We start from the raw sequence: 12,388 nt of genomic DNA, 5'->3' as shown, positions 1-12,388 counted from the left end.
CCCCATTTGCTATCCAGCTTTTAAATTTTCAACACGCCAGTAAGAATATAGCAGCCTCTCGTGGTTTCATGTTGTATTGCCCTTGTGAATAACGAACACCTTCTCTGCTTCCCAGCCATCAGGATGCACTCTTGCAAGGGGCTACTCATGAAGTATGCCCACTTTTTCCCTACTGGATTGTCTGTCATTGACTTGGAAAGATGGAGTCAATTTACTTCAGTCGTGCTTTGACTGAAGTCTGTTTGTTGTCTGGTATATTATTGCAAGTGCCTCCTTCCACTTTCCCATTTGCCTTCTGATTAATGCTCTTTGAGACACACAGCCTGAACTTTGGTGGTCAAACTGAGCAGTCTTCCTAGGGTTAGGTTTTGTTGTTCTGTTTGAGCGGCCTTCACCTACTTCAAGGTTTGATTGCCTTTCTTTCCATTTTGGCCTATAATCTACTGGGCTGAACCTGTATATGTGGTGTGAGGCAAGTGTTAGATTTCAAGTCATGGATGATACTAAAATAAATTTGCTCAGTGGATACCAAACTGGCAAGATCAGTGGTCAGTGCCCACAAGGCAATGCATAACTGAGTCTCCAGTCACAATTTGCATTTCTGCAGACAGGAATCAATTGAGTTACTCAATAGGAGGTGTAGAGACCCTACAGAACCAGGCCCTGGCAGCCTGTGTATGCATTGTGTACCTTGTTCTTTCAGTTCTCCTTTGCTCCAGCTGGAATGTATTATGGGTCCCCTTGAGGATTAGTGAGTTAAACAGAATTTTGACATATGTTCCTTTTGTATCTTCCAGAGTTATGGCTGCATCATTTTTTTCCCCAAATGATCAAGCCACTACTCTAATTTCCTCTCTACTTGTTACTGCTCCATCTCCTAATGCAGGTTTGGCATAGGCCTTTCTGAAGTCTTGGGGTGGGGTGACTGATTGCTGGTGGTGGGGGCCAGGGTGGAACCATCATGGGACATACAACATGGCTTCTGTGCACCAGGGACTGTTGCTGTAGCTGACAGCCCCAGTGACACCCATGACTGTTCTGAGAAATCCACTTACACCGACCTCAGTGCTCCTTCTAGCCCTACACATTCTTCCAAAGCAGATAAATTGAAGAGTCACATATTCATTGTATATCTGAGTTTTGCCCCAAAAAAGACCTGTAACCTAGAAAATGTGATAAATAGAATAGGAAATAAAAAAAAGAATTTTATTTTTAAAAGAATTATAACTATCTCATATCTGAATCATTCCATTGTTTCTTTAGGGAGTGTAAAAATCAAATAGCAGTTTAAAACAAGAGTTCTGGACAGATTACTGTATTCATTCAAGCCAAATTTTTATTTTTTTAAATGTGATACAACCATTTAATTTTCACAAGAACCATAGCCAACATCTGTGTGACTCATTCACATAATCCTTTACGTACACAGACAAGCACATATATTTATATAAAAAAAAAAATTAAGCTTTAACAAGGAATCGAGTTTCCAAATGCAGCTGTGTAAAGCCTAGTGAAAAGTAAGAAAGGGGAAATTTCTGAAAAAAATGGGATCGCTGTGTGATCTGGCTCTTCAAGAAAACATTTTGATCAATTAAAAACCTAGAACAAATATCTTAAATTTTTTTGTAGTTGTGGATGGACAGAATGCCTTTATGTTATTTTTATGTGGTGCTAAGGATCAAACCCAGTGCCTCACATGTGTTAGGCAAGCGCTCTGCCACCGAGCTCCAGCCCCAGCCCCTCATTGAATAATCTTAAATGTCAATTTTCTTAATTCTGCATACTCGAATCTAATTAACTTTCTGTTGGCTAGAGTACAGCTTTTAGGTACAGCTAGAGTACCACATATAGGCACATTCATATTAGGCATATATTTTAGGGTTGCTCCCAAAAAGTTAATGTCACACAAGTTAAACGCTGAGTGACATTCCTTTTAAAGTAAAGAGCATCAGGGCCCTTTGTAGCCATCCTTGCTTCCAAATACAACTCGTCACTTAATGGCCCTGGATCAGTGATCTTAAAATGTCATGCTCTGATATCTCTTAAATTGGCATCTAAAATTTTTCCTCACAAACAGTTGCAAGGATGTAAACGCTGGCATATTGTAGTACAGTATGTTCAAATAAACCACTAAATCCCTTTTCAAATTTAGCCAAGAGGCTCTAAATATAAAAGTTATTTGACAGACACTCCTTCTTTCAAAAATGACATGAACAGGCGATTTTTAATAGGAAATCCACATTTCCTTTTATACCCTGAATGTGTAGTTTTATACCTCTTCCCCCTTGAAATTTTAGCCTAATTACATAGGGCTTTTATATTGTTTAATTTTATTTTTAATAAAATTACATAATATCATACAATCATAGGCCCTAGGCTTCTGGGTGGAGCTTGATTAGCAAACATGGAGTACAAATTTTACATGAATTATTAAACATAGTAAAACTTCATTGGAAATGTATTAATGGAGATTGATTATTAATTGGAAATGGTGAGGGCCTTCTCCTCCAATTATTTTATCTACCTGTGAATTAATGTTTTCAGAATGAGCCAAGGTGCGGCTGCCCTTTCTCCCTGTTACATATGGAAGCTGTGATGACCCTTCTCACACGGATGCCACAGCGGAGGAAGTTTTGTGACAGCAGTATCCAAGTTCTTCCGTCTCCTCTCACAGGCACATGTCCAAAGACAGAAATTTCTTGAGTGTCTCATCCATTTTGTGAAAGCAAAGAATTAGGCACTGCCCAGTTTGTAAAAGGTCTGTACCCTGTTTAGACCAAGCATCCATATTTTGAATTCTCTACCTTGGGTCCTGGTCTCCAGTAGATCGGAAAGGAGGGAAACGTGTTTTCTTTTGCAAGATTAAAAAAGGGCTTCGTCTAAAGGTAGATGACTCTTGGGAACAAGTGCAATAGGGAGATGAGGATCTGAAAACAGATACCTGAAAGGCTCTTTGCCGCAGGGGTAAGGCTGGCCTGCCATGGCATGGGTGGCTCAAAGGCCACTGGCCTTGGTTTGGTGGCTTGAGGTTAAATTTTTAACCAGGTCAGAAAACATGTAAATTACTAGATTTTGTTGTCTGGCTTCCTTCTTAATGGACCATCAGATCCTCAGATGTTTCCTATGTACACTGATCTCTCAGCCACTGCTTGGCCAAAGGATTCTGAGATCGAATTGGGGAACATGATTCTGGACACCCCTCTTACCTCTTGCATATTTAAGTCTCACCATGGGGAAATTTAGCTTTGTACAACCTAAGTTTCCCAAACTTAACAACCCAACCAACCTCCTCCATTTATATTTTCCATGTAGTAATCAATATTCCCAATAGCACATGTAAGGAATTGGCAAACAAGTCATGTGACACCCATGCACTGGCAGCAGGGGCCCATAGGGCTGCTGCCATCTGTCGGAATGTTGCATTACCCTGCAGTATAGCCAGTGGTTTAAGTCACATGGTGAGCCATCTCGGCTAGATGACTGGGCTCTGTGGCATCCAGACTCTGGGAAGAAACATGATATCTATTTCTTTCCTGAGAATTCACTTGGTCCCTGGCATTACCAAAAACCAATCAATACATAATCCTATTAAGGGAAGGACAGAAGAGCCAAAGCAAGTACTCTCTAAAGGTGGGCTCTCACTGCAGCACCAGGAGGAGGAGACGGGTTCTTCCCAGCATCGCTGTGGTGGCCCCTGCCTGCCTTTCCCACAGGGGTCAGCTGGGCAAGTCTCCAGACAGCAGTAGGCAAAGACAAGCCTCACTTCAAGCTTCAGTCTTTCTGCTACTTCTCCATATCTTTGATACAGTAGCCAAAATGATACAGTAGTCAAAAGTCCGTTTTAAGTGAAAGGAGATGTGGGCTTGGAATTTGGCTTAATACAGAGTGATGTGGGAGCTTCTGGGTAGGGTAATGATATGGCTAAAAGGGACTGGGGTACTTGTCACAGTCCTGGGGTAGGCGCCAGTAGCTGCCTGGCCACCAGCCAGCCAGCGGGGCACTGGCTGGACAGTGTGAAACTTCCTTCCCTGTGGCACTTCAGCTCCTCGCCTTTCTTGAAAGTCGCTTTGAATGATGACTGTTAGGAGGACTTTTGATGCTGACTGCCACACAAAGCAGCAACTCACAGAGCAATAAATAATGTCCCACAGTAAGAGCCCCCCCACACCCCCCACGACAGACTGCTGTTCCTGGCTTTGGGGAAGGTAATTGCCTCTTCCAGGAGCTCACGATGGATATAGGTCCATGAGACCAGTAACCACAGATATTTCTCATGGTCAAAACTGTCACTGTGCTTGGCATATGGAGGTGCTCAGTAGGTTTTTGCGGACTCGAGGAAGAGCGCCTTTGGGTCAGACAGGGCCTGACTTGTATTAACTGCTTGCCAACAATACATACACGCTGAGCCCGACATTTTGTATAACCGGGGGAGGACTGAATGGGTTTCTAGGACCAAATTCCACCCAACCAAAGCACCAGTTTACTGCTAACTAGTTCCTCTACACCGCACTTGTTTTTCATATGTACACCTGTTTCCTCAAGTTTCAAGTCACTCTAACTTGTGACTCTAGTGACCCAGCATGATCCTCTCCTTTAAAAGGCTTACTAAGTCATTGAAATTGAGCTCGGGATGCAGAGCCACCTGTGTAATCAGGATGGAGGTGCCTTCCCTGCTGGGAGAAGCTGCGTCTGCAGTTTTCTACAACACTCTAGTGCTCAATCCCCGAGAGCTTGGCTCACTGCTCCAGAAACTGAACAACCCAGAGACATTCCCCCACAAATTCAACTTTTGTCCTCTTTAAACCAGCAACTGACCTTGTCTGAGGACCCAGGGCTTTCCCAGCTGCTGCCAGTCGGTGCCACAGAGCCTGGGCATGAGGAGTGGCAGAGACTCCCAGCAGCAGGCAGGAGTGGGAGGAGCCTCCACAGAACCTGAGCTCTGAAAGCCTTCTTAACACAGAGGCCCCAAGATTCCCACCCCCAGTAACTCTATTGACAAAGCAAGCCTCTGCCATTAATTAGAAATTGTCCTAATGAACAAATGCCATCACCCAGCTCTTTCCTGGGGCCTGTGGTGGTCCATGCAGGACGTCTGTCTAGCCAGGCAGTTGCCCATGGTAGGGAATGTGCACTGAGCTGGGTACTCGCAGGGCAGGCTTCTCTGTGGAATCCAATGGCCTTAATTGTGGAATCATCTGCTTTTTAGTTAAAAATTCTTTTCAGAATCTAACTAATTAGTTCCTTACATTTCTGATTCATCTTCTGTGGAAGTCAATTACCTGGGTCATTAGTAGAATCTTGTCCACCAGAAAAGAAATCCTATTCATGGTATAGGGTCATGCATAGAAGGCTTAACTGACCAAGATTTTTTGTTGCTTTTATTCAATGAGGTTTGGAATATGAGACACCAAAAATGAGCACATTTGGGCAATTCTCTATAGAGAATATAAGTTAAAAAAAAAAAAGTTGTCCTAGTGAGGAAAAATTAGCAGGAAATCACCCCAACTCATGCCAGCTAGGGCTTCTTCAGAAACATCATCTTGAAGGCAGACTTGGAGACAGGACAATGTCACAGATTAGCCTCTTCCCAGGAACCAAACAGCACGTTTTCCTACATGCACACACAGATACTCCCACACATACACTCGCATCTAGGAGTAAAACTTGCTGTTACTGACTCTCTTCTCTCTTAACCTGAAAGAAAAGAGATTGTGCTGTCATTAGCAGTTATGACTTGGAGCTCAGCGCAGAGATTATATCATTTCTCCATCCATACATTTGTAGGCATTCCTGGCTGGATGGTTCAGGGCTGGGAGTCGGGAGAGTCCCAGGCTCCTGGCAAGACCCTGAAACTCAGATCCACCTCCTCCTTGGTAAATGGGGTAAGAGCTGTGCTGTAGGCTGGCCAAATGGTTCAGTGAGTCTCTGCGGTGAGGAGTGCAGAACAGTGCTGAGGTTGTCGGAGTCATTTTTAGTTGCTCGGTCACTATCTGGGACACTGGAAGCCACCTGTCAAGTCTAGCTAGCTCTCTGCCTCACGTGCCTGGGGCACAACAAGAGCCTCCCCTGGGAGGATTCTGCCCTGTTCTTGAACCACAGGACTAGCCCATTCTTGGGAAGTCAGTAGGACTCCTTTGGAGTCTGTAGTTATTGGGGTGGCAGAGGTCGCTCAGTGGTACGGCCCTTGCCTTAGCATAGTAGCATGCACAAGGCCCTGAATTCAGTCCCCAGCACCATAAAAAATTAAAAGTTAATGATCATCATTTATTTCCACTATTATTGAAATTTCTGGAAAACAGTTCTATCTAGGGAAGTGTCGGGTGCTTGAAGTCTTCCTGTAAGTTCATCTACAGAGTAAGAGAATTAGAGCGAGGGTAACAAAGAATTCCTAGAGAAGCCATGAGGGGGGCTCTCCAGAAGCCTGGCCTGCACACCCAATGTCACTGCCCAGACGCCCAGGATCTGCTAACCCACCTCCGGTTGCACTTCTCCTGGTACAGTTGGAGCTGGTTCTCATTGACATTGAACTCCTTGATGAGGGCATCACGGTTGGCACCGCGCAGGTTCTGGTGCGTGTCGTACAGAAAGAGCTGGTTGTTCAGCTCTTCTTGCCGCCTCCGCAGCTGGCGACAGGAGGAGTAAAGTTCCTCTTCACTCTCCTGGGGGCAGGGGTGAGAACCACCTTGAGTTTGTGAAATGACCACATCTTCCAAACCAACACATGGGACATGGGTCTAATGCATGTGCCCAGGCAGAGGCTTTGCAAATGGGACTATCGGAGATAAAGCTCACAGTTAGTCATTACGTGTTCTACAGAAGCTAGCCCTTCTGAAAAGTCCCTGGATCCCACATCTTAATCTAAGAGGCTTTTTCCTTGGTCTGCATCACCTCCCGGCTTTTACCTAAGAGCAAAGGTCAAGCAGCTACTGGCTTAACTAAGGAAAGAGCAGCACAATGTGAGGATAGGCAGGAAGCAGATAATTTAAGATTTTATAAGGACCTTAATGGGGCTGGGGTTGTGGCTCAGTGGTAGAGTGCTTGCCTAGCATGCGTGAGGCACTGGGTTCGATCCCTGGCACCACCACATAAAAATAAAGGTATTGTGTCCATCTACAACTTTTAAAAAAGGCACAGTAATAGGTTCCACCTGGAAAATATCATGCTAAAAGATGACACATTGTAAGATGCCATTTATGTGAAATCTCCAGAACAGGTAAATCCATACAGCAGAAAGTACATTAATGGTAACCAGGGGACGGGTAAGTGGTAACAGCCAATTATCTTTTTGGGGTGATGAAAATGTTCTAAAATTGGTTGTAGTTGTACAACTTTGGATATGCTAAAAACATTGTGTGCCTTAAATGGGTGAGTGTGATAAATGAGTTTTATCTCAACAGAGCTGTTATCTCCCTCCCCACCCCTGAAAAAAAGCCAAGGTACTGTAGACTACACCCCCAGGGATAGGCACGTGGCTCAGTTCTAGGCATCAGCGATGTGTTATTCCTCACCATCATCTCCCAGCAGTGACCCCAGCCAAGCCAATTAAAAGCATCCACAGGATTTTTGCTGGTGCTCTTAGTGTAAAATTTTCCTGGGACTAGCTGAAAGAATGGTGGATGTACCCAGTTCCTAGTGATCTCAATTCAGTCCTTTTGCTGTAATGTATAGAAAGTTGAAATGAGGCCAGGAGAGGGGCAAACGGAGCTGTGGGGTGAGCACTAGTGTGCAGCCATGACTGGCACAAGACCCGCCCCTGAGCCTTGCCACCCAGGGAGCCCGAATATTCCTGCCAATGTGCTTGTGGGGTGGGGAGAAAAGAAAGCTTTGCCACCTGTGATTTTTGAAAGGTCACTGACCAGTGTATGCAGGCTGGCTACTCCAGAGGTCAGTCTAGTGACCACTACTCCCCTACAGGTGGACTACTTTATGAGAGACTCCAGGGCTACAAAATTGTGGATCAATATACATTCTGGGCTGCTTTTGTCATTTGCTTTACAAAAAGCACAGACTCTGAGGATACCTGTCTCTGCAAATCTCTTTCCACTTTAATGGCCTCCAAAGAGTCACAGAACATACACACAATGGAATTCTACTCGGTCACAAAGAATGAAATTATGTCATTTGCTGGTAAATGGATGGCACTGGAGAAAATCGCACTAAGTGAAATAAGCCAGACTCAGTCAAGGGTCAAACGTTTTCTGTCATACACAGAAACAAGAGCAGCAGAAGGAATAAGAAAGGGGGGTCTTATGAAAACAGAAAGGAGATCAGCAGAGTGGAGGCAGGGAACCAAGGAGAAGGGAGGAGGGAAGAGGAAGGGAGAGGATCAGAGCAGGAAGTTGACCAGATTTTGCTATGTGTATACAGGAATACATCACAACGAATTCCTCACTTTTATACATAACTATAATGCACCAATTTAAAACAATCAACAAACAAAAGGAAGACCAACAGTGTAGAGCAAGGGGTAGGAAAGGGCAAGTGCTGGGAATTGAAATGGGGCCAATTATGCTATATGCAATTACGAATGTCAAAATGAGACCCACTGCCAGCTGTGTCCACTATTGTGTATAATTATAATGCATGAATAAAACCATTAAAATAGCTACCATGGACATCCCCCAAGGGAACTGTGAGAGGGGAGAGACGACCACCCTGTCAAGAGCGTGTTGCCCACCCTGCACCCCTCCTAACCATCTCCCTCTTCCCCCATAGAAGTTTTTAATAACCATTTCTTAGTTTTTTGAGTCTGTTTGACATATTTTTTCAGTTTTTTGCTTTTCCAAGTCCCTAGTTAGAAAATACTTTGGTGCTAAGTTCTACCTGGCCCTTGATGCAATCTTAGAGCATTTCCCTTTTTTTCTCTCTTTAGCAGGAGGAAAAACATGAAGAAAATTCCCCCCACTGATGCTACCTTCTCTTGTTCTATATTGAAATTTTAAATTGTACAGAAAGACTGCAGCAGTGGTACATTTCTCAGATACTGCAGTGTCATCCTCTTGCACAACCACAGTTAGGAAGGTCACGTTGATAAACGGACGCTGGTGCGTCACTGCTGAGCCGCAGACTTTACTGAATGCCCTGTTGCCATTCCGAGCTCCCATGCTGTACTTGGCCAGCGTTGCCTTGGTCCCCCTAGTCTGTTTCCGCGGTCCTCTCTGATGTTTTATGGTGGTGTGGTGTAGTGTCCCATGATGCAGGGGGCTGGTGTGTCCTCGCGATCTAAGGCTCTTGGTAAGAATGTCACATCAGGAAGGGCATGGACGTGCAGTCACGTGTGGCACGAACGTGGATCATCTGGCTTCGATGATCTCTCTTCTCTTTCACTCGGGGACAGGTGGATATTTGACCTTGTGCGTTCTAATCCAGGCCGATCATTACTTGCTTGCTCACGTTGTTCCAGTTTTGGTAACTGGAGCTCTTTCCGGTTGGCTCCTCTGCCCACTTGAAGTGCCCACAATGATGTTCCATGTTCATTTTATCCCAGCCCTGTAACTAATCATTTGTCCGAGGAGTGCTGATTTCTTTTATTGGGGGATTATATTTAGAAAGCAATATCTAGGTGCGTAGGTGTGCTCATTGCTAGTAGGACATCAGTAGTTCTGGGCTCCCTCAGCAGACAGAGCAAGGATATACACTTATCTAACTTACACAAACACATTTATTTCTGCAGCTACCTCCCATCTTTCTCAATAAACACATAATTGTGAGCTTATACTGATGACTGGTATACATTTCTACTTGTCCCGAGGTTGTTTTATCTTTCGGTAAGATTTTATACTTGACCTTATATAAATGCAATCTTTCCTATTTAAATTTCTTATTTAAATTACTACTAAATGAGGAACTGTTTTTGTCAATGTCATGAACAGAATTTCCCATATGTCCCTGTCTGCTGCCCTACATTTCCACATGTTAGTTCCAGAATAGAGAAGTGATTAGATTTAATAAATGCGAGACAAATATATATATCTCCCTTTTATCTTTCTTTCCACAATCTATGCTAATTATTTGGCCAGATACAGTTGTAGCATTTAGTGGCTTTTGCTGTTTTTCTCAATTTGTTGCCAACTGTGCCAATGGTAAACTATCCTTGAATTCCTGGAATAAATTCCACTTAGATTTAATATGTTGTGCTTCTATAAGAAGCTGAAAGTGAAGTTTGGGGTTTGCCAATACATTTTAGTCACAAGTGACACTGACCTGTGGCCGTGGTGGGTGGATGGAGCACTGGAGTCCCATCCACCTCTGGTTTTGATTTGAAAGTTGTGGAACTCAAGACAACTGCAGCATTTCTGAATTGCCGGTGGCTTCTATGGAGTCAAACTGGAATTATATTCTTGGGTTTCAGAATTCATTTAAAAAGCTATGTATATCTAAAATCTGTTTTACCCAATAGGTATTTTAATACCCTTCAAGGGACTCCTGTAGGACTTTGTCTCTAACCTGGCTACTCCTTCTCAGAACAATTTTAGCCCACTGATACACTTTAAGACAACTGCCAATTTGCTCTGGTTTGGGGTTTGGTCTCCTTTCCAATACCCATTCCAGTGTGATTTTTTGCTCTTACTTTGTTCCCATATAAAATAAGCAAAGAACTGTTTTAAATGGTCTTTCTGGTAAACCATCATTAATTTTTTCTGTTCTTCTCCTTTTGTGTTTCACTTAAAAGTTCTTAAGATGAATATTTAGGGCATGCATATGTAGTATTTATCCTGTGAGGTTTTAAGGCAAGAATTTTCCCCTTCAAAATACAGGTAAATCTAAGAGACTGTGGGTTTAATTCCAGACCACTACAACAGAGCAGGTCATGTGAAGTTTGCATATTGAAGTTACACTCACACCACCCTGCAGTCCACTGAATGTGCCATAGCCTAATGGCCAAAAATCAGTGTGCATATCTTCATTTGAAAATACCTCACTGCTAAAAACCACTACCAGTCACCTGAGCCTTCAGTAAGTCATAATCTAAGGGTTTTTCCATGACCTTGATTGCTGCTGATGGATCAGGGTGGTGGCTGCAAAGGGTTGGAGTGGCTAGGGAAATTTCTTAGGGGAAAAAAATAACAAAGTTTGCCACACTGATTGATTCTCTCAGAAACGATTTATTCACAGCACCTTCATTAAAAGTAGACTCCATGTCAAGAAACCACTTTCTTTGCTCACCCTAGTTTTATTTCTCTTGTTTTATCTAAAGTTCCACTAAAGTTCTGAACCCCTTTAAGTCATTCATGAGGGTTCGGATCAACTTCTTCCAAATGCCTGTTGATGTTGATCCTTTGACCTCTCCTCCCCTTGGATCACAAATGTTCTTGACCTCGCCCAGGATGGAAAATCCTTTCCAAAAGGTTTTCTGTTTTCTTTACCCACATCCACCTGAAGAGTCATTATCCAAAGGAGCCACAGACTTAAAGATGTATTTCTTAAATAACAAGCCTCGGATATCAAAACTACTGCCCTATCCATGAGCTGCAGAATGGATGCCCATCCACCAGCCGGAATCGACATTGATGTCTTTGTACATGCCCACTCCAGCCCTGGGGGGGCCAGGTGCACTGTGGACGAGTGGTGATATTTTGAAATGAACCTTTTTTTCCTGAGCAGTAGGTCTCAACAGTGGGCTTCAGCTTTCCAGCAAGCCATATTGTAAACACGCAAGCCGTCATCCAGGCTTTGTTGTTCCCTCTACCCCAGGCGGGGTCCGTTTACATGATCCTTGAGAGCCTAGGATTTTCAGAGTGGTAAATGAGCCGAGGCTTCCACTTAGTCACAAACTGCATCAGCCCTAACAAGAGTCAACCTGTCTCTTGAAGCCAGGTGCTGACTTCTCTGTGGAACTCCTAAATGCCATGTTCTTCCAGTAGAAGCCTATTTCATCTGTATCAAAAGGCTGCTGTCGGGTGATCTCAGCTAGCTCTACTGCGGCTCCTATCTCAGCACTTGCTGCTGAACTTCCACTTTCAGGTAATGGAGATGGCTGCTGGGGGTGTAGCTCAGTAAAAGAGTTGTTGCCTAACATGGGTGAAGCCCTGGGTTCAATCCCCAGCACAGCAAAAACAGAAAAATGACTTTGGAGAAAGCTTCTTCTCTTAAACCCCAGAAGGCAACCTCTGCTAGCTCCAGCCTTTCTTGCAGCTCCCTCACCTCCCTCCACCTTCCTGGATTGCAGAGAGCACCAGGGCTAGTTCTATCCTCTGTCCAGGCCACAGAACCTTTCTCAGCAATCCGCCATTCTGCTTTCTTATCAGTCTCGGGGCACTTTTCACTTCCTTCAAGAACTTTTCTTTTGTGTCACAACTTGACTGTTGGCACGAGAGGCCTGGCTTCAGGCCCACCTCGGCTTTCCCTGTGCTTTCCTTGCTGAGCTTAACCATTCCTAGCTTTTGAT

General features: G+C 44.0%; 1 protein-coding gene across 2 annotated transcripts in view; it reads right to left on the bottom strand.

The window, feature by feature from the left end:
- Nucleotides 1-5,356: 5,356 nt before the first annotated feature.
- Nucleotides 5,357-12,388, bottom strand: part of Plcg2 (phospholipase C gamma 2) — a 132,485-nt gene continuing 125,453 nt past the window's right edge. For both annotated transcript variants that reach the window (XM_078032730.1, XM_078032729.1), the window contains exons 32-33: nucleotides 6,475-6,659; nucleotides 5,357-5,694 (exon numbers count right to left, since the gene is read on the bottom strand). In XM_078032730.1, the coding sequence (XP_077888856.1) occupies nucleotides 5,652-5,694; nucleotides 6,475-6,659 (228 nt within the window). In that variant the 3' untranslated portion in view covers nucleotides 5,357-5,651. The remainder of the gene's footprint in view (nucleotides 5,695-6,474; nucleotides 6,660-12,388) is intronic.

Source organism: Ictidomys tridecemlineatus, chromosome 15 (assembly GCF_052094955.1).
Source record: "Ictidomys tridecemlineatus isolate mIctTri1 chromosome 15, mIctTri1.hap1, whole genome shotgun sequence".
In the NCBI taxonomy this organism is placed as follows: Eukaryota; Metazoa; Chordata; class Mammalia; order Rodentia; family Sciuridae; genus Ictidomys; species Ictidomys tridecemlineatus.
Note: the sequence above shows the minus strand (reverse complement) of the source record. Positions and strands in the feature narration are given on the sequence as shown.